The 23,380-nt window shown below is 40.2% G+C and overlaps 1 protein-coding gene across 1 annotated transcript in view; it reads right to left on the minus strand.

Moving 5' to 3' along the window:
* Positions 1 to 23,380, minus strand: part of ELAC2 (elaC ribonuclease Z 2) — a 117,224-nt gene that overhangs the window by 73,660 nt on the left and 20,184 nt on the right. The window contains 6 exon segments of the mRNA XM_033961702.1: positions 3,938 to 4,076; positions 8,691 to 8,789; positions 10,906 to 11,018; positions 12,205 to 12,277; positions 12,388 to 12,446; positions 18,641 to 18,696. Coding sequence (XP_033817593.1) covers positions 3,938 to 4,076; positions 8,691 to 8,789; positions 10,906 to 11,018; positions 12,205 to 12,277; positions 12,388 to 12,446; positions 18,641 to 18,696 — 539 coding nt within the window.

Here is a 23,380-nt window from a genome sequence, read left to right on the forward strand (position 1 = left end):
TTCTTAAAGGGAAACAACCCTTCAGACCAGCACTACCTCAGGATTTTTTTTTTTTTTTTTTTTTTTTTTTACAGAACAGACTCCACAGGCTCTCAAAGCAATATGCCTTGCTTGATTTAGGGGGCAAGGCTTACTGCTGAGGCTCCTCTAAAAAAATGTGGGGAGGTGGAGGAAGTGGGGGGAGGGACCCCGCTCGTGACCCGCCGGGTTTGACACCCCCGAGGTCGGACGAACCCCCAAACAGAGTCCGCCCAAGCTCCGTCCGGCCAAAAACAGGGACAATAAACCCCATAAACAAATTCCAACAGCCCTACCAAGGGAGATGGGTACAGATCACATCAACACCTGCTGGAGACTGAAAGAAGACTGAGGGAAATAGAGAGGAGGGGCTAGGATATACTGTCCCAAAGTTTTGTTTTCAGTCTCCACCTGCTGGTCATGATTAGATATATACCCATTCGTAAAGTTAACCTCTACTGGTCTGGAGAGTGCTAAAGAAAGTGAATTATTTTAAACATTAAAAGCATCTCTGAATAAAAATGTTTTTAAAATATTTTTAAATTTATTGAGATCTTTGACTTCTTTTATATGTAAGGGCAAGGCATTCCAGGTTTGAGGGGCCATTACAGAATATATGTCGTGTCGTCTGGTTCTGATAATTTTCAGAGAAGGAATCATTAACAGACCCTGAGATGCGGAACGGAGAGAATGTGTCGTATTATAAGGAATGAGTAGCCGATCTATAAATTGCGGTTCGTTTGTGGATAATGTTTTAAATACTGAAAGCAATTTTATAGATTATTTGTTGGTTGATGGGAAGCCAATGTGAATCAATCAGGAAGGGAGTGACGTGATCAAATTTTTTTCCATTATGAATGATTTTAACTGCAGTATTTTGTATTATTTGTAAACGTTTCTTTTCCTTTTGAGTAATATTTAGCAATAGTGAGTTACAATAGTCAAGCTTGGCGATCACAAGCGAGTGTATTAAAATATTTAAGGATTTAGATTCTAGAAACTTCGACACAGAACGAATCATACGCAAACGATAAAAACACTTTATAAAACTACAAACCTCTAATATAAATTACAATACTATATTAGTTAAAATACAATGCTCAGCCATGGGCCACAGATCAGTTGCCTCTCAAACCAGAACAGCAATACTGATTAACCAAAAAGCATAGTTGCTTCCTTTAATGGGTGTTCTCTGTAGACAGCAAGGAAATGCAGCCATACTTTTCCCTGCCTACCATTCCCCTCTCAAAGAGTTATATTTATTTAAAAACTTATACCCCTCTTAAACCTAAGCAGTTCAAAAAATACATACAGTTTTTAAAAACAATACAATGAATATCTAGAAAAAACCCTCTCCAACAGTATTATTAAAGTAAGCAGCTTTCAAGAAAAGGCCTCTATAAAGTTGTTTAACACTTTTTTTAAATCTCTGAATGTCAGAGAGCATCCTAAGTGACCCTGTCAGATTATTCCATAGTAGCACTCTTGCCACTGAGATTACTGAAGCCCTCATTTTTGAGTATGTTTGTCAGCCCTTCACTAACTACCTGTAGTGTCCCCTCTGACTTCAGGACTTGACCTGGTTGATATATTTCCAGCATCTTGAGAGGAGGGGGACAAACAGTAAGACCTTGTATTGATACAGGTGAAGCGAAATAAGCCCTTTAGGTAGAGCTAAAGGTGAAGAAAATGGAAGACCAACCTGACCCAACCTCTGCTATAATAAACCATTGTATTAAAGGCCTGGAAATAATTCACAAAACATTTTGACTATAATGGTCAGATGTTATACAGCATTTGGGAAATAACCTGCTGAGATAAGCGAACCTCATGATAAGCAAAACAAGCGAAACTCACCCCCTTTACATGATAAACAAAGCACCACATCTGCTATGATATCATAAAAGGATTAAGACACATCCTAATCAGCATCCTGATCAAGAATAGAAAAGTACATTATTTTGCAAGAATACCATGTGACAAACAGGCTTTACTGACTGATGGCTTGAAATTGCTGATATGATAAATTAAAACGGCATATGCGGGAAAAGATAGATTTTCTGGTAAATAGGACACACGTATAACATGACACGAATATTATAAACCAATTAGTGAATTAACAAGTGTAATGATGTGAAAGAAATAACCAATAAAAACTAATCATGTGATTTAGATCAACGTGGTGCTGGCCACCTAGAAATGTATAAAAACAGGCCTTTTAGAGGAAGTAGGCAGAACAGACACCCAGAAATCCTCAGGCCTGACGATCACGCTCTGTTACTCTATATACTGAAAGATTTGTTCTTGTAAGCCATTATCGATTTGTTAATAAAATTACTTATTGATTAGCACCAGTATATTGAGTGTAAAGTCTCTTCTTAGGCGTAGGCCTGAGCAGCTGGCTACGACCTCAATCTGAGTTGCATGCCCAAGCTCTGCCAGCTGAAGTGATCTGCTGCATGAGCCCTGAGCTTTAGGTTGTCTAAGTCAGTATCATGATTCAGCTGCTGGGCATGGAAGCTCTGAAGCATGCCATGGACTTCCTCTGGCAGCATATCACCTCAGCTGTTCTGGCTTGGTTATCTGGTAGGATTCCACACTGCTGCAGGGGACAGAGAGATGACCTAAGAAGCGGTGGCCGTCCAAGTGTCATTCCATCCCCTTGATCATTTTGGTCACTTCTCGCAGTACCTTTTCTAATTCCACTATATCTATCTGAGGTGAAGCCGCAGGATCCACTGCAGTTCCAAGACCCACAGAGATTAATACTTTCAGTACCCAAGTCAGTGGGCCAGATTTCTGAGCCCTAAAAATGTTTGCACTTCTTTTCTTGACCAAGATTATCCCCCTTGGATATCTGCAAGTATAAAATTTACAATGAGCAGGATCGTGATCAGGCCCAGATATCAGTTGTGCGTATTCATAAATGGAATAGTCCTGTTGAACTGGGTGCAATTTTGAAAGCCAACAGGGACTTTTTTTTTGTCACCCAGAAAAATAGCTACTATAAAATGAAATTACTTGATTTTGAATACAAGTCCCATAATTGAGGGCACGAGGTCCTCACCAGTACCTACACCATACTAAACATAAAAGGAAAGGAAATCTGAAAATGACTGAAAACCTAGCTAAGAAGATAATGAGGAAAAAAGTACAGCTATGACAGCAATAGGATATAAGAACACTTACAAGTTAGATCAACAAAGAAATATCTTCAGGAAAAGTCTGGTGACATACATCCAACCAACTCACTGAAAATGGAGGTCCTGCAACAGGCAGGAAATGGTATACATGCAGAGTAAAGCATCTCAAAGGCAGCAAGTAGATAGTAAATGGGAAATCTTACTGAACTGCAGAACGTTTCCTATGTAGTCTCTTGAGGACTTGTATCCTGCTTATCACTAGACAACATGCTTTCCTTTTCTGCAGAACTCAATCTACCAGTTTGAGCCATGTCATGCTAGATGCTTTCCTGCTAGTCCATATTAACCCCCCCCCAGGAAAAAATGCTTGCATTGTACAAAAAAAGGATAGGATCCCCTGCACCCAACCAAGTGTTCCTTTCTTGCAGCAAGAAGGTGGAAAGAAAGGTAATAGAAGGGGTAAATATGGCGACAAGGTTCTACGTGGGCCATGACAAAAAAATCCCCTGGTTCAACCCTTAAGTTGAAATTTCCCATTCCACAGATTAATTGGGGTTGATCACAGGTAAGCCAGTCTAACAGTCTTACTTCAAAGACTCTACACTGCTTACCTTTTATTAAAGAGATCGGGGGTGAGGGTGGAAGCCTCTCTTCCCCTATCTCTGCCCTCCTTCCTATTTAAGAGCTGCTTTTTCATAAACCATTCTGCCCTTCATTTTATGGATGGCCCTATTTTGTACTTTCCCTGGCCTCTATTACAAGTTAAGATAACTCAACTTTCTCTGGCAGCTGACGAGTGGTGGGAAGATCTCAGAATGGATGAGATTCAGCTGGCTTTGAATTTTGTAGCTCCGAAGATTGTGCACCGTTGAAGCATTCTCATTAAGAATCAGATGTTCTGTTGAAGGCCCAAACCTAGAAGAGTATCAAATTAGCATAAAAATTAAATATCAGATTTGCTTGGTTCGCTGCACATTGAAATAGCAGAACTACACAGACAAATTTAAGGTTCGAACGCCAAGGCAGAATAAATATTTAGTGAGCTCTGAAAGGTCTTCATCAGAGCAAGTTTCAAATTTTTGCCACTTCAAATATAAAACAGGCCGGGAGATTCTGTCAAGGATGAGAACATCTTGTATAACCTTTCACTTTTGCTTTTACCTTAAAATCCTCTTCTCCTGTTTGGATAATCTTTAAGCAGAGGCAAGATCCTGGCTTTTCTATAAAGTTCTAGCTCAGGGCATCCTGAGCAGTGCACATATTTGAGTGCTCTACGTCTATGGGGCAACATTTTCGGAATAAATACAATTTTTCAGCCTTATTCAATGCCCAAAAGACATGGGAAACAAGAGGGGATTACTCCCGCCTACCTCTGTTAGCTCCATTATGCGACAAACTGTAATGACATCGTTTACAGTCCAACCTACCAATGCGGGCGGGTCTGCTGCTGAGTTTGGGGAGGGACTCAGCTTGGATGGCGACCTGCCGCTGAACCCAAGGACCACACATGCCCCCAATGCCTGGAGGAGCTTCGGAAGACTGGTCGCTGTTGGGGGGGGCTCCCCAAGTACAGCGGGTGAGACGCTACCGAGACCCGAGGCTGAACCGGAAGTTTAACATCGACGCCAACTCCAGCCAGGGAGTCGCAGCGTTCTGGGAGCATTACATCTCGAGGAGCAAGTGGTGGGGAGGGCGAGGGAACCCAGGATTCAGCACCTGGAGGAAACGCTGAAGAGAAGCTGGTGGTTATGTTCCCCCCCCCTCAAGCTACTTGAGAGACCTCAGGCGATTACACTCGACTCCATCTGGATGGCGTTGGAGAACCTGCACTTGGTATGTGCAAACTTTGTTTCAATAACATTAAATTCAACTTCTAAGATAGCTCTGTTGGAGACATCACTTCAGCAGCAACAATTAGAGATGAAGAATTTAGAGACTAAGAACTTGATGACTAAACAAATTTCAGATAAAATGTTGCTCCTGAGGAAGATTGAAAACTTGGAGAATCAACAGAAAAGTTTGAATTTGAGACTTTTACATTTTCCAACAGCCAAGTTTATGTCACCCCGGGAAACTTTTAGGAATTTCATGATAACTACATTAAAGATATCAGAATCTGATCTCCCACCAATACAAAAAATTTATTACATAAAGAAAATTTCAATCAAAGAAGGAGAATTAGGAAGAGGTGGGGATCAGATGGATTTAACTGATATATTACAATCATCTGATATCAAAATAGAGGGTCGGGCTACTTTATTAGTCTCTCTTGTGTTTCATCAGGATAAGGAAATGCTGTTGAAATTGTATTTTAATTTGAAACAAGTATCCTATTTGGTAGGAAGAGTAAACATGTTTCCTGATGTCTCAAAATGGATGCAATCTACAAGAAAAGAATTTCTATCATGCCGTGCAAAAGTGATTTCATTAGGGGCAGTTTTTCAGTTAAGATTTCCCTGTAAATGTGTGGTTTCCCTTCAGGGAAGTAAATATGTGTTCTTTGAACCTGCCCAATTAGGTTTCTTTTTAGAAGGTAAGGGTATCTCTACGCATCCGGATTGAATCAGGATGGTGTGGTGTTAAATTAATGGAAGGTTGTTGCTCTTTTTCCTAGAACTTTAGTTTAGTTTAATGTATCCCTGCCCCAAGGGTTGTTTTCTTCTTCTTCTCTCCTCCTCCTATTGTGGACTATGTGAAACGTAATATTACTTTGTGTTAACTTTTGCTTATCAGCAAGTACTGATTGTATTGTATTTCAGTATTTCCTTATCATTGTGATGTAATAACTTGAAATGATAAATTAATAAATAAATAAATAAAGTTCTAGCTCAGGTTTAAGGCTCCACAGAAAACAAGAGGTCAATATACATCCTTCTAATCCAGGGGTAGGGAACTCCAGTCCTCGAGAGCCGTATTCCAGTCGAGTTTTCAGGATTTTCCCAATGAATGTGCATTGAAAGCAGTGCATGAAAATAGATCTCATGCATATTCATTGGGGAAATCCTGAAAACCTGACTGGAATACAGCTTTCGAGGACCGGAGTTCCCTACCCCTGTTCTAATCAATAGATGGCACCAAGTATGACACTAATAGAGGAATTTTTCAAAACACAAAAATGCCCCAAAATACATATAAATTGGCACTTGGATGTTTTTCTTAGCAAAATGGTCCAAGAGTAGATTTTCGAAACAAAAAATTTTGAGAGGTTTTGCTGGACGTTCACCCTCCAGAACATCTAACTCATAAAGGGGCACATTAAGAGACACGATCTGGATGGGATTCGGATCAGCTTAAACTTGGACATCTTGCAGTGATAATCTAACCTTTTGCAAGACGTCCTGCACAGAACTTAGACGTTCTGAGTTAGACCTATTTTAGAAGTATCTGAGTGCCAAAAAGGTACCCAAACAGAACAGATGACCGTGGATGCATGAAGGTATGATGACCCTCCCTATACAACCCCCCTTCATGATCACTGATCCCCTCACCCCTCTAAATATCAAACAGCATATATGTGTCTAGAAGAGCAGCATCTAGTATGGGAAAGCCTAGCAGAATTCTACACAGGTGCCTCAAGTAGCCAGGTGGATGGGCTACTTAGCTGTAGAGAGGAGAAGCTAGGCCCATAAGCCACTCTAACCACAACAGTTATGGTGGAAAGTATGAGCCCACCAAAACCCTACTATACTGCCATATAGATGCCACCTGCAGTCATAAGGGCTATTGGGGTGCTAGACAGGTGGATGTAGTAGGTTTTGGAGGGCTCAGCATAAATAAGGGGGTTATGATGAGATGTACATCTGGCACCTTTTATGTGAAGTTCACAGCAGTGCCCACTGCTCTGTTGGCAAATCTGTGTGGCCAGTCCATTACAATGCTGACCCCCTCTCACATTTAAATGGTGCTGATTTGGATGTTTCTAACCTGGGCATTTTTTTGGTCGAAAATGGCAAATAAAGTTAGATTCGCAAGTAGGCGATCTTCAGGGGGGAAATAAATAAAAATTGGTCATCTAGCAGTTTCACTGGTTTTGAAAATGGCCGTTTCTTTGCCCCCGACTTTGCGGGAAATGTCCGAAGTTGGACTTGGATGTTCTATCAAAAATGCCCCTCTAAGCACAGGAAACATTGTACACAGTAACCAAGCAGTTAGTGTTAACACAGATTGCGTTGTGGTTCTGACCTGTACTTGAAATCCACCATATATTACAAAGGAAGGTCTAAAAGCATAAGCTTTCAACACCATCAGGCGTCCCCTAATTAGGCTTTACACTCTACAGTAGTGGTCAGCAACCTGGATCCTTGAGAGCAACAAACCAATTGAGTTTTTGGAACTTCCACAATGAATATGCATAAAATCTATTTGCGTACAATAGAGGCAGTGCATGCAAATATATCTCTTGCTTATTCATTGGGAAAATCCTGAAAATCTGAGTTACAGCCCACAACATTTGTTGACAAAAAATGACATGGGGAGCTTAACCCAAGTTCAAAAAAATTCCAAAAAGGGGTTTTTAGAGGTGGCGGGCCCTATAGCTAGCCTCAGAAACTAAAACTTCAATTTTGCTCCCACCTCCGATTTACTCACAAGTGCTGTGCTGGTGCTTGCCTGTCTCAGTTCCCATTATAGTTGGAATCTGGAGGAAACCATGGCCTCTAAAGTGTTCACAAAGCTTCAGGCTGCCAGTTAGGCTAAAGTCAAACTGAGACCTCAGACCTCCAGAAATCCACACGTTGTGATGTTGGGAGGAAGGGGAGGAAGTCACAGCTGGCACCTGCTAAAGCTCATCCCAGATTACTACAGGGCCAAACAGCCTGTGCTCAAGTGCCTAATAAAATCAGGAGTGAGCCTGGCTTTCAGGGGAACGGTCCCCAAACTCCACAAATAAAATGCAGGCTGGCTAAACGGGTTGCCCTGTTAGCTGCAGACCTCTACTCAGCGAGTCTGCATCTTCTCCCAGACAGAGCTGCCCCATGGCTAATAGCACTGAAAGCTTCACAATTCGGATAAAAACTCCAAAATAATGAAATATATTCAGAGCATATCAGAAAGACACTTTATCAACTCCCTTGAAGAAGGGAAGACTGGAGACAAGGCACAGCTCGAGGAAGGAGGCAGAAATGAAAGATTTGTGCGACCTCCTTCTGCAAGAAACTCATGGTTTTGGGGATAGAACCCATTTGTCAAGACTACTGTACCCTTTGCACTGGAAATAACTTTGGGTAAACAGTATTAAAATACTCTTTGAAGATTACCCCTTCCCCCAATCAAGGAAAAAGAGGTAAACCTGGGAAATGAATAGAATAGACCTAGAAGTGCAAAAAGGAATTTCATTCTTAAAGTACAGCATGTTTCCCTGCACAATTTTACAACCACATAGAACGCAGGCAATCAAATCAATGAAGCCGATTTCAAAGGGAAAAAAGGTCTGTAAGGAGTCTATGAAAATTCTCACACCCAATTAAGACTCAAAACACAAATATTACATTAAAAAAAAGTTTTTAAACTCTTAAAAAAATGTAACCATACCTTTCCATCCACTGCTGGTAAGTGTTAGTGTGAAGAACAGATTCAGGTGTTATATGGACAACCAAAGCTACAGGATTTTCCAATGTGCCTTCTTGATACCTAGGAAAAGACAATTTATTCTGAAATATAGCCTTGGACATAAGTACTTTCAGAGAGTTCTTCAATCAAGGTAGTTGGCCACAAAATGTTCACTGTTTTAATCTGTAAACTGTTTGAGTTTTGCCAAAAGCAGAGATAAAGTTACAAGTTGTGCAGAACAAAGAGAACAACAACAACAAAAAAAAAAGCCTGTCAGCATTCTAGAGTAGCCTCCATTATGGAATTCTACCTATTTCTCTGGGTAAGTATGTAGGCATTTTCTGCAATTGCATAGAAATCATTTTACCACATATGAAGGACTAGAATATGGAATTCTGACATTGCTTTTCTAGGAAGTGGCTCAGCTTTCAGAATATAAACTAAGAAAGGACTGTAGGTACGTACAACTAAGACACAAAAAAAACACTCCAGCAAATTGGTATACTGTATATATGTACTAATAAACAGAGAGAAAATCTAGGTGAAGGGAAAAAGCCTTAAAAGGCACTCAGAACCACTTCCAATATGCCTAATGATGTGAGCCAAGATCTTCTAGTTCTGTTTCATACCATCTATCAAACAAAAAAATTATTTCATCAGACCCGCAGACAAAAAAAATGACAGCCAAACAGTGCTTATATGCAGAAAAACTGTCAATGTTGTATAGAACTGCTGATACTACAAAAAAACCAAACACAAACAGTTACTCATATGTTTTAATAGTTATACTGCTTGAGTTGCTATGTAATACTTGAAATAACTAGAGAAAGCACAGGGATCCCCCAAAGGTGGCCATCATTTCGCAGCAGTATTGTCGCTGCTTTATGGCTTAAGATCCTCTGGAGCAGAGAAATGCTGTCACTCAATGCTGTAAGGCAGCTGGTGGGGCACATTTTTGATATTGGTTAAAGGCCTCCAACAGATAAATTGGCGTCTACCCCGAAGAAATGAAATGGAGAACTCTTGTCAGGTAGTTTTAAGCCACGCTGAAAAAAACAGCTAAGTGATTCGCACAAAGAATTTTGTTATGTGAAAATAAATGAATGAGTGGATATGTGATTTATTACTTTTGAAATTCATTTCAAAAGAAGTCTCTTTAGATATATTGATTAAATTTCAATTTTATTGCACAATATGAAAAAAAGTTAAAAACTTTTAAGAGAAAATATAATTTAGCGGTGGATCTGTATAAAAAGCTCACCTACAAGCGTTGATATGAGGTTTTGTGGGGATACTTTACCTTGCATTAAGTTCCCACTACTGAATTTCTCTTTAATTTAAATATTATAGGACTTAATAGTCCTTTAAGCTATATGCAGTACTCCCCCGAAATTCCGTTCCAGGAACCCCCGCGAATCTTGAAAAACCGCAGATACGGTTTTTCATGGGGGAGACTGGAGAGGGCAGTGGGAGAGGCAGGAGAGAGCAGCCGGAGCACTGGCAAGTGAAGAAAATCACTCGCTGTATGCTCAGACCGCCTCTTCCTGCACTAAAGTCAGGCCTTACCAATCAGAAGCTGCGTGTCAAAGCAGCTCCTGATTGGTAAGGCCCAACTTTAGTGCAGGAAGAGGCGGTCGGAGCATACAGCGAGTGATTTCCTTCACTCGCCGGCGCTCCGGCTGCTCTCTCCTGCCTCTCTAGCTGTCCTCTTCTGGTCAGAGGTCGCAGTCGGAAAATACCGCGAATGACTGGGACTGCGAACTGACAACCGCAAATGTCTGGGGGAACACTGTACTATAGAAGGAGACTACTGCAAACAAGGTTTTTCAGTTATGATTAAGTGATTATAATGCTATCCTGATACCTCAGTTAGCATACTACCATGCTGAAGATCTGTGTTCAATTACCTAGCCCAATTTCTGCTCCTCAAGCTAGCTGACAGGATGCAATGGATAACTAAAAAAAAAAAAACCTCCACCAAACTACTGGTCTTACAGTTGCAAGAGTGGATGGAGCAGATTCTATTCTCAGCCAATATAGAAAGGTCACCGAGTTCCTTTACAAAAAGGATTTGGAAACAGAACACAACTGGTCAAAGGTCTAGTACGATTGCTCCCTGATCAAATCTGGATGGAAAGCAGGTGTAGAGGCCATCCAGTTTTCTGATAAGTACTGATAAGAGAAAAAAAATGAATACCTGGTCAGCATCTCATTCTCACAGATGGAATCCACAAAATCTTCTTTAGGACATTCCAAGACTATGAAGACAGAACCTGGTTCATTTGGAGTACAAACATCTTCAGGCAAAATCTGAAACAAAAGGAATTGACTAAATGTCCTATAAGTTCTCTCTCATAGGATGTACTAAGTAAACAAGATCACAGATCACATGTCAGCTATGTGTCATTCTACTGCTCCAGTTAACTTTTTGTCCAATAATATTTCTGTGCACATTTAATATAGAAACTAAAAACAAATGATGATTATATGGTCTTATCTGATCTATCCACACACCATCTGCTATCCCTTCCTCTCCTTCAAAGATCTCATGTACTTGTTAATGCAAAATGGTACAAACCCGTTCTTGTCAGTGGAAACTGGGCTCATGTAGTTGTGAATTGGGCTTTCTAGAGGCTTCTCCCTCTAGACATCCAAGGCCTTTATCTTTTAGCTTCACATGTTTTTCTTATCTGAAATGCACATGTTTGCACTGCTTTGTCTTTGAATCTCCCTACCCCAGCCAGGGACCTTCACCTGCCCCTTAGCAGTTAGTAACTGGGGGAGAAAAGCATTTCTTTTTCTGTGTAAATGCATATTACCCTGGCCAGGTTACATATTTGACTGATCATCCTGCTCAGGTGCTGTCCCCATTTGGGCTAGGCAGAGCAAGAGTATAACTGCATGATACACTGTTTTGGGGGGATGTTTTGTTTTTTGTTTTAAATTTTAAAAGGGGAACTTTGTTGGAGCTTTTTTTTTATTATTATTATTTTGGCTTTTTGCTCTGATATTTCATCTCTGCACTACAGAGATACAGCTGTGAATCTCTGCAGGCCAGACCTTTAATTGTTCCCTCCTTGTGTACAGGAAGTTAGAGACCACCATGAATACTGTCTGTAACCAGAAGCTGTGTGACCTGATTTTTTTGCTGGCATATTAAAAAGGTATCAATCATATCCTGTAGTCTAGGCACATTGTCATCCAAAAATACAAAAGAACTCATAAGGTACAATCTAGATCTTGTCCCAAGCTTTCTTAAATTCAGACAGTCTCTACCACCTCCACTCCACATAATTTATTACTTTTTCTGTGAAGTATTTCATTAGATTACTCCCAAGTATCCCATTCATGGTCACCCTACGACCCCTCATTCCGAAGCTTCCTTTCAATTGAGACTCATCCTTTATGTATTTTTGCCATGGATGTATTTAAATGTCTTTCTTCTAAAATTACACATATTTAACTCTTTAAATCCATCAGCCCCAACGTGCTTTACCTCTTTTCCTTCAAAGAAAACACTTTTTCCAGCTTTGAAGGCAGCAATTATTGGGCCAATGGCTCTGGTACCCCTGCAAGCATTAAAAAAAAAAAAAAAAAAAAAAGGCATTTATTCCTTTAAAACCTTACTACTAGCAAAACAAATTGCTTTAAAGTGACATACAAACACTACTGCACTTACAGTGGAAGGCCAAATTCTTTAGCTTTGTCAACCAGAAACTTTCCACTCTTAGGATGAAGCTGTGAACAAAATGTGTCGTATCAAATCAATTTCATTATATAAAACAGAAATGCTCACAAGGAATTGTTACAAACTTTCAAGTCTTAACAAGGCTTAACTCAGAACTGATCTGTTATATAGTAACCACTATGTACTTCACAGCATCCTTAGCTCCTGAAAGCCTGGTAAATAGGATAGAAACAAAAATGCCATAGTTGGTCAAACCAGAGATTCATTAAGCTTAGCAAACTACTTCCAACAGTGACAAATCTGTAATCCTTCTGATTTTTACCCAAAGAACCAATCCTTTTCTTGTTACATACATTCAGGGATATTTTTCCAAGTCTACTCAACTAATAATGGTTTATTGACCTTTCCTCTGCAAGCTTAATTAATTTTTTAAACCTAACTATGTTAACTGCTTTCATAGGTAACAAAATCTACAACTTAATTGTGAACTATATGAAATATTATTCTTCCAATTAGTTTTCAAAGTGCCACATAAGAAAGTGCCTGCTTGAGAGGTTGCAATCTATTCAAGATAAATAGCACCAATAAGGGATTAGGGTGTTATATAGTATTTATTACGGGAAAAATTAAGAACATGGGTACTGAACAGGTGACTAAAGGGGTTAAAGGTTGCTTTCTGTTCAACACCTTGGTCACCTGCTCAGTACCTATAATTTTAATCAATCATTCTCATAAGTAGCCGCTAAGGCTCGGAATCTATAAACGGCATTGTTAGTGGTGGCTGCCAATCGTATGTCAATCGCACAACAGTGCCGTTTATAGTATTGCAGCTTCATGAAAGGTAGGCGCCAGAAATGTAGGCAAGGGTTTTCAAAGCCTATATGTCCGGTGCCTACCTTTAATGTGAATCATGTCTAGTGGCATTTTACAATGCCTAACGCCACTTCCAGCGTTGGCCACAACTATACTGGAATTAAGTGTTATAAAGTGCCTCTGTAGCTGTGATGCAGGCACCGTATTGTTTTTTTTGTTTTTTTAAATGCTGGTAAGCGCCTACATTTTTTTCTTAAATGCTATGGGGTTATTTTAATAGTGTTTTGTGCTTAAGTTATAGAATATGGACTTAATTGCTTATTTGTCCTATGTCTGTCTTGGATTGCAAGCTCTGTCGAGCAGGGACTCGTGTGTCCGTACAATGCAGCATAATTCAGCAGCATTATAGAAATAAACATTAATATTAGGTTTATGAAATCTGTTTAAGTACAACAGCATTTGTGGCTCCTCCTATTAGTTTTCTGTTTTTTTTCCAAACGAATATACTTTTTTGGTGCTCTTGTAAAGGACTCCTCAGAAAGGCATAAAATTGCCAACACAGACCCTGTTGGATCTCTCTTGAACTACACCAAACATCACTCATTTGGAATTTACACAACTGATTTCTTGGACTACTTATACTCTGAATAAAATTTGTCTTCATCCAGATCACCAGTTCCATAGGGTTTGTTTGCCATTTCCTTGTAGTTTTGTGAACATACTGGTCTTAGTTTCTGGTTAGTTCAGACCAATGGAGCTATTTTTATGTATAAATTAGTGCTGTTACTATGTTAGTCTACTTTAAAAGGTAATACATAGAAATAAAACAAATATATATTCAGAAATGGTTTTATGGCCTCTCCCATTTTGCCTTGGCAAAAATGTCAGACTCGCTGGTCTATGCATACAGATGGACAAACCCAATAGGCACCATTATTTGAGCAAAAACACACCTATAAAAAGCTTATAGTATGTGGAGTTACATCTGGGTCTTAGCGTGCCAAAATGCCATCAGAAAAACAAGAGAAAGGCTGTAAGAGTAGAATGGTCAGTCCTTTATCCACAACCAGTTTCTGCAATAAAAACAACCCACCTTCAGATAAATATGAGTATGCAATGTGCCAGATAACAGTTCTGTTTTCTTCCCCTACTTACTCTCTAGAAAAGATCAGTTGCTCAAATCAACTCTATTGCGTATCTCTCCAATGTATTGTTTTTGACAGGAAATTATTTTTTTATGGGCCCAAATCTCCCCAGCTCTTTCCCCTTCTGGGTATTAGATCTTACTGGATATACATCACCACCATCTGGCTCCTCAGTTTAATAAACCTGTATACATTCCCGTGTTTAATCGAGCAAGCTGTGCTCTATGGTAAACGTGTGTCAAAGTCTGAGGTACGCATGCACATATAATTCTATGGTTAGCACATAAAACAAAAAGTGTGCGCGTTTATACTGGTCTTAAATGTTCTTCTTTAGCCATTAGATGTGTCGGGAGATGCGCCATTGTTGTATTTGTGAATTTATGTACATAAACAGTGGCCCACTTTTACAAAGCCATGGTAGCGATTCCTGCCCAACAATGCGACACAGCCCATTCGACTCTTATGGACTGCGACGCATTTCCGTTCCAGGACTCGCTACTGCAGCTGTGTAAAAGGGGCCCAATATTTACTACCGGTGTAGTAGACTACAGTGTTATATTATATAGGAAAACACTTATGTTTTCTGTTTATTAAATAGCAGCAACCAAGCAAGCAAGCAAACTGAATGCCCCTGTATTGCTCTATGGTGCAACTGCAATTCTGGTCACCTATCTCATAATAGAGTTAGTGGAATTAGACTTACAAGAAAAGTAACAGTCCCTTTTATCAAGCTGTACTAGAGGTTTTTAGCGCGAGCCAGTGCAATAAATGCTCTGATGCTCATAGAATTCCTATACGTGTTATATCTTACCTCGCTAACCCATGCTAAAAACCTCTAACACAGCTTCATAAGTGAAGTGGGGGGTAAAGTAGGTTAGAGCTCTTCAGCTTGAAATAAATAGATGAAGGGAGAGATGAGGGAGTGTCTAAAAATAAGTGGCATAGAATGGATAAGCTTTGTTTTCTCTTTACAAACTTACAAAAAGAGTGAGGTGTAGAATGAAGCTACTAGGTAGTATATTTAAAACAAATTGGGGGAAAACTTTTTTTTCCACTTTTAAATATATAACTAAGCTCTGGGAATTTGTTGCCAGAGAATTTTTTTTTTTAAAGGTTTGGACAATTCTTAGAGGAAATGTCGATAAATTTAAGATGAAATGGTGCTATAAAGAAAAAATAGCTCCGTGAATAGGACAGCTCACGAGAACTTGGACAACCATTCACAGAGTGGTGTGGGACAAAGCAGGAAGCGAAAACTCGCACCTGCCTGCTTGCCACTCTGCCGGTGCCGCTCGGGGGGGAGAAAGCAAGAGAGAAGGGCAGGAGGCTGAAAGCTCCTTCCCTACAACACTGGACCGCCATTCATGTAACGGCAAAGCAGGAAACAAAAAAAATTCACGCCTGCCTTCTTGCCGCTCCGACTCTGCACTGCAGAGAAAGCCGGAGGGAAGGGCAGGAGGCTGAAAGCTCCTGCCCTACAGCGCTAGATTGCCGGAGGAGTTAAGGTAAGGGGGGGATCCTGCCTGCCTCCGGGTGGGAGGCCCTGCCTGCCAGCCTGTTACTAGGCCGCTAGGCCTACCTAACTGCCACTAGGCCTGCCTGACTGCCACTAGGCCTGCCTGCCCTGTCCCGGCCTGCCCTGGCCTACCACTAGACCACCAGAGGGGGGGATAAGGTACAGAGCCTGGCAGGGAGGGGGGGACAGGGTGCAGAGCCTGATAGGGAGAATTTGGTTCAAAATGTTTTTTCTCTTGTTTTCTTCCTCTAAATCTTGGGTGCATCTTATGGTCAGGTGTGTCTTATGGAGCGGGAAAAATACGGTACATGTCTGGTCTCCTCTAACTTAACCATTCTGGTACCAGGAAGCACCACACACTACTCATTTAGAGACCAAATTGTTCTGCCTGGGGTGTAGAGATTCATATTGGCCAATTAATGAGGGGATCCCAGCCAAAAGCTCTTGCTTTTAAGAGTTAACCATTTAAAAATATTCTATAATGTACTGGTAGCCAATGTAACCTCTTTAAAAGTGGAACAGCATGATCAAATTTAAATGCTTTGCAATGTAAGCACACTGTGGTATTCTGGAGTGTTTGTAAACATTACTCTACAATGCTTCTAGATAGTGTTACAGTAATCTATATGTGAGATAAGCAGGGCCTGTAATAAATGAATGGGATGCACTTTCATCAAAGATTACAGCCTAATGGCTAGATTCACCAAGCCTCCAATGGGAATTCAGATTCCACTGTTCTCAGAACAAGTCAGTGGTGTTGGAATTCTTCACCATTCCCTTTACATGGAGAGTAATAAATATCTTTTATGGAGATAAATATTTTTTTTATGGAGTCCTTTTCGATTTATAAGCTATTTAAGCTATAATAAGTTATTTGGATGTAAGAATATATAAGGATGTAAAAAGAAAAAGAAATGAAAAAAGAAAAAAATATTTATCTCCATAAAAAAAATATTTATCTCCATAAAAGATATTTATTACTCTCCATGTAAAGGGAATGGTGAAGAATTCCAACACCACTGACTTGTTCTGAGAACAGTGGAATCTGAATTCCCATTGGAGTGTATAAGGTATCCTGAGTACTATTATTATTGAGGCTACTACTCTTTCATATTTTGAAGTGAGTCATAAAAGTTTGGTAGATTCACCAAGGACACCAATCGTGCCGCAACCACTTTGCGACCCAATTGTTCCCCAACCCGATTCACTAACCTCGGTGCTGATCAATCTCCGATCCGCGCATGGAAATGAGGGGGAACGGCATGAAAATGTAGGCAGGCAGTGAAGGAGCCCAGGGGAAGGAAGTAAGCAGTGTTCTTCAGTGTATGCCTTGACTACAGTAGTGCATTCAGCTTGGCCAAGGTAAGCCAAACTTATTGTGTGAATTAAACGTGAGGCTAACAATAAGTAAAATTTCTCTGCATACACTAGTCTGTTACAGCAAAATAAACATTTCTTGGCTGTGTGCATCCTTAATACCTTACAAATGTTGTAGCTTCTTGGAACAATTTGAGCACTTCGCACACTTCCTATAAAAACAAATCGACTTCCAACAGTAATGATTAGGGCCGGGTTCTCTAATTTCTGAGCTACGATTTCCAGTTATTTTGATTGTTAGACCACTTTCTCAAATCAACAACCAGCTTGAATTCCATCTTGTAAAATGACTCAGTGACAGAATTTGTCATCATCCCTGCAGATAATCACAGGAAACCATCCCCATTGTCATTCTTTAAGGAGAGAAGGAAGAATCAGAGTATGAATGGGCACCATCATGGACCCTCAAAGCCTTGCATTGAAGAATGCTAGAAAAGACTGAGGCTGAGATAGACATTAAAGAATAAGACAGGATGGTTTCCCGCAGTTATCTGTGGGGACGGGAGTGGTGACAAATTCTGTCACCATGTCATTCTCTATGTGGAGTCTCTTACCACTATTTGATTCATGTTCAGCTATACGTAGGCATGCTGAACATAGGATACCTAGGATTCAACATCTTTGAGTTATCATCAACATTTCTTCCATACATGGAATTTGCTTTCACTATACAAAAAATAAAAACTGTTATAGGCAGTAGGGTTGTAGAGTCAGCAAACCAAACCCTACCAACACCTATTTTTCTACGGTCTTTGCCCAACTCTGTATAGTAAATCTAAGAGAAATTTGATTAAATTATAGAAACATAAGATATTTATGTATAACATTAGGACTAAGAGACACAAGATATATTTATTTGAAGTTTGAACAAAGAACCAGAACAAAAACTTATTTGAAGATGCTTTCAAATCCAAACTCCAACCTACCTTATAAGCACCAATGCGTCTTATTCCCTCTAATTTCTCCCACCTGAGCACAGTGTATTGCACCTTGTCCAGTTTGTGTCTTAACTAGATTATAAGCTCTTTTGAGCAGGGACTGTCTCTTCTGCATTTTGATGTACAGCGCTGTGCATGTCTAGTAGCGCTATAGAAATGACTAGTAGTAGTAAAAAACATGCTGTCAATACACCGTTTTAAGTTTTTATTTTGATGCTGGAGTTGGTAAATACATACTACTAAGTCCCGACTCCAATTCCACAGCCCTGCTATGCAGAGATATAAGGTATGTGCAAAATAAGGGTGCCTCTTCAAATTCAAGACCGTATTGTTCCACAGCTGCAACAAGGGTTCTGGGACTAGTCTGGAGCTGAAGCAGGAGAAGATACATTGGGAACTGCCAACATTAATTATTAACCTCAAAGAGTGCAAAAAAAAAAAGAGCATGGTCTTACCTTGCAAATAAAAGCCACAACCAAGGAGGAAGAACTTGTAAATATCTCGCTTCTTTCTACACAAAATTTAAAAAAAAAAAAAAAAAAAGTACTTAGAAATGGCAACCTAAATGATATCCTTTGTTATGTTTAAATGTGATTTTATTAAGTGCTAATTACCTATTCTCTACCTGGAGCCTATGTGATAAAGAAACCTACATGCACATCATACACACATGGATATGAATGTGCAGTGGCCACCATCATATTCACATATACATATGTATCAGAATGCTTCAAAAGGGAAGATTCTCAAACTACAAAAAGCATTAAAAATAAATAATTTTATCATAGTTTTATTAGGTTAACAAAAAGACATCTAACTGTATAATTAGGTTAAAGAACATTTTAAAAACAAAAAAAAGGCTACATAGCATTTAATTTTTGACCCATCATGCAATGTGCTAAGAAATGCAACACTATAGGCATAGGCAGCAGAATGCTTTGTTTGAGGGGAAGGGGGGGGCGCAAAAGCTCTGCCCCAGACCTCACCCCGATAATAGTACTAATTGCAATGCCATTTTCTTCCATTCGTTCTTCATATACACACACAAATATGAGTATATAATGGAAACCACAAAATTAGACTACACAAAGCACACTGTATAAAGAGAAATTTTTAATTAACTAATCATTTATAAAGTATGCTTTCCAGTCCCCCTACTCAATGCTCTCATGTTGGCTTCCATCCTCCCTGATGCTCTCCAGCCCCCAGCCTAACTAACCTAAAATCAGGCTGGAGCCAAAAAGAAATACCAATGGTCCTGTGGTTAACAGTGTGTGCAGAGCAGCCGGTGGTGGGACAGCACACAGGCTGGCAGCAGCAAGCACAGTAGTGTGAGCTGCTGCTGCTGAAGACAAAATCCTGGATGGGACCTGTCCTTGGGGGGGGGGGGGGGCAGATGCAGTCTGTCAGCAGTGGCGGTATCCTATGCAGGAGTAGAAAGCCAACACTGCACAGAAGGCGGCAGGAAATAGAATGGAAAAGAAACTTCTTGCCCTAAGGCAAAGGCTGATATCTCAGTAACTAGTAAATGTAACTGCAACTGCTCACTAAGAAAGAATAGTGTCCACAAGGCTGAAAACCACTGAGGTCATAGTGTGGAAAGAATTAGACTATCAGGGCTATGGAATCAATATAACAAACCTTAAGTCCAACTGCTCTATTTTTCTACTGTTCAGTACCACCGATTTTAATCAAATTTTTTGTTCTGAATCTAAAGTACTGACACACATAAACAGACTCCAGAATACAGAGCAGAGATACCAACAGAAATTATTAAATTTCTGCTGAATGTTGATTGAGTGCTGAAAAGAAGGTCTTTATGTCCTTTTATGCACCAGTCAAGAGTAAAAGTTTTTTTTCGTCAGTGAACCAAATGAAATTTTATGAACATTTCAACAGTTTGCTGCACTGATACAAGGCAAGTTTGTTGGCCTCTCAGCTCAGTAGCTGTGTTTTTTAAAGCCTTGTAATTGAAAGATCTTGCTTTCACCTACTGGTGATTTTAAAATTCCAATGTCACATGAGATTTGCCCTATCATTTGATGAATGTGCAGTTTATCAAGGCCCCAATTAGTGAGGTTTTCTTCAGTTAATGCAGACTGTGGGAGCCCACTTCCAGCTCGATGCTTAATTGACTGTTGAATTGGGTTCTTTGGTCACCAAACTGCCCGATCTTTATTAGAAAACTCCCCTAGCAAACACTGTGTGTCATATGCCTTATTTTGTTGCAAAAAGTTAATTGCAGCTTTTTTTTTTCATTGAGATTCATTTTTAGCAAAATGATGTTAGCGGTCACTTTCTGAATGATGTTATTTTTAAAAAATAGTTTGTTTTTTAACAGAACATTTATTTTGAGTTATTTGGAAAAATGTTGGGAGTCCCATTTTTTCCACTGGATCCTATGTACTATAAAATGATAAATTTACCACACATTATAGCATTGCAAGTTTTTATTTTAAAGCCAATATGTAGAAATGTAAAAATACTTTATTGGACTAACCCCCCTCCTTTACAAAACCACGGTAGTGTTTTTAGCGCCAGCCTCCGTAACAGCTTCGACACTCGTAGAATTCCTATGAGCGTCTCAGCCGTAAAAACTCTAGTGCGGCTTTGTAAAGGAGGGGGTAAATGTAGCTTATGTTTAGTTTTCAAAGATAACCCCTTCTTCCTCAGATCAGAAATAAGCAAATGTTGGCATCATCAGTATATATAAGGGAAACATGAAAGCATTTCAGTGGTAGTTGGAGACATAGGGCTCCTTTTACAAAGCCGCGTTAGAGGCTTTATCGCACGCGACTTTTTATCACGCGCTAACCCCCGCGCTAGCTGAAAAACTACTGCCTGCTCAGAAGGAGGCGGCAACGGCTAGCGCAGCCAGCATTTTAGAGCGCTATTGCGCACGTTAAACCGCTAACGCGGCTTCATAAAAGGAGGCCAAAGAGGCGATAAAACAGTTTGAATTTCTTTGTAGTAGAAAGGAAAACCAAGGTCTTTATTAAGTAGGAGAGAGAGAGGTGACAAAGCAGTTTCAATTCCATTGGGGTGGGAAAGAAAGCCAAGGTTCCTGTTGAGTCCTGTTCGGTAGGTATCAAAATATTTTATCAGTACATAGGATGAAGGTGAAAGGGGACAGATTCAGAAGTAACCGTAGAAATTACTTTTTCACAGAAAGGGTGGTGAATGCTTGGGAGCGACCTCCTGGTGGAAGAGGTGGAGATGAAGACTGTATCTGAATTCAAGACAGTTTGGGAAAAGTACATTGGTTCTCTAAGGGAGAGGAGGGGATAGTGGATGGCATGGTTGGGCAGTCTACATAGAAAAATGAAGGAAGATAAAGACAATATGGCCTATGATTCTATCTAACTTCAACTCCACGGCCCTGTAAGCAATGTTGTCAGAGACTATAAAAGGGAAAAGAAAAAGAAATATTCCCCATTTTATCAGATGCCATAAGCTTAAAAGGAATTTTCAGACACTCCTTGGTAAATTGCCTAAACAGCTTCTATATTACAAACTCTAGAAGAACTCTGAGATAATACAAATACTATAGCAAGCCTAAGCAATACATTTCAGAGACTAAGACCATACTCCACATAGCCTGACTCAGGAGCAAGATTCATTACAGTCCTAGTATACACAAATAAACACATCTGAAGACACTGTTCCAACAGAAACCATTTTATTATGTTACAGAATATTTGTCTAGACCGCTGCTAACAATACCTACAGACTACAGAGTAGTGAAGACACAGGAGGATTGTGAATTCCTGCAACGTGACAAACACGCTCGAGAAATGGGCTACGACATGGCAAATGAGGTTTAATGTGGATAAGTGTAAGGTGATGCATGTCGGTAACAAAAATCTTATACACAAATACAAGATGTCCGGTGAAGTACTCGGAGAGACCCCCCCCCAGGAATGAGACTTGAGAGTACTGGTCAACAAGTCAATGAAGCCGTCCATGCAATGCACGGCGGCGGCGAAAAGAAAGCTAGGAATGATTAAGAAGGGAATCACGAACAGATCGGAGAAGGTTCATGCCACTGTACCGGGCCATAATACGCCCCCACCTGGAATACTGTGTCCAGCACTGGTCGCTGTACATGAAGAAGGACATACTCGAAAGGGTCCAGAGAAGAGCAACTAAAATGGTTAAGGGGCTGGAGGAGTTGCCGTACAATGAGAGATTAGAGAAACTGGGCCACTTCTCCCTTGAAAAGAGGAGACAGAGGGGACATGATCGAAGCATTCAAGATAATGAAGGGAATAGACTTAGTAGATAGAGACAGGTTGTTCACCCTCTCCTAGGTAAAGAGAATGAGAGGGCACTCTCTAAAGCTAAAAGGGGATAGATTCCATGCAAATGTAAGGAAGTTCTTCTTCACCCAGAGAGTGGTAGAAAACTGGAACGCTCTTCCGGAGGCTGTTATAGAAGAAAACACCCTCCAGGGATTCAAGGCAAAGTTAGACAAGTTCCTGCTGAACCAGAATGTACACAGGTAAGGCTAATCTCAATTAGGGCATTGGTCTTTGACCTAAGGGCCGCTGCGTGAGCGGACACTTGGGCACTATGGACCACTGATCTGACCCAGCAGTGGCAATTCTTATGTTCTTATGACTGTCCCAGAGTAGCAGAATAACCTTATAAAAGGACGTGCATGTGTAGAACCTCACAAGCTGCATTATTCACATAATCTGGGAGCACCAGGCTGCTAACCCATAGCCCAGTGCTCTTCCTGCTCCTGTCAATGAACACCTTTCCCCCAGAAGACTTTCTCGCATAACACCCACCCCCCACACCCCCCAATGACTTCCTCTTGTTTTAAGACCCCCTTCCCAAGACTCCCTCTCTAAGTCCCTGGCAATTAGAGGTTAGTAGGAAATGAATGAAGCCCAGTCACCCCTGCTCTACTGGCACCAGGTTCAAAACAGCACATTGATCCTAGTAGTCATCTTACGGCACTACAGTTAGAGATGAAACTACCATATATAACCAAAAGGCTCTTATATAACATGTTAGCATCCCAGCATTTCCAAGCAGTACAAAAAAAAATGCTAGCTTTGGAGTTGGTGTTATGTTTTCTGAAATAACGCAACTTGCAGTGTTTATTGCAAGCTGGTTTGCATAATAAGGTACATCAGATCTCAATATGTATCCCATGATACCTATATATGAGATTGTAGTAATACAAT

The sequence above is a fragment of the Geotrypetes seraphini genome, chromosome 10 (genome assembly GCF_902459505.1).
Source record: "Geotrypetes seraphini chromosome 10, aGeoSer1.1, whole genome shotgun sequence".
Taxonomy (NCBI): domain Eukaryota; kingdom Metazoa; phylum Chordata; class Amphibia; order Gymnophiona; family Dermophiidae; genus Geotrypetes; species Geotrypetes seraphini.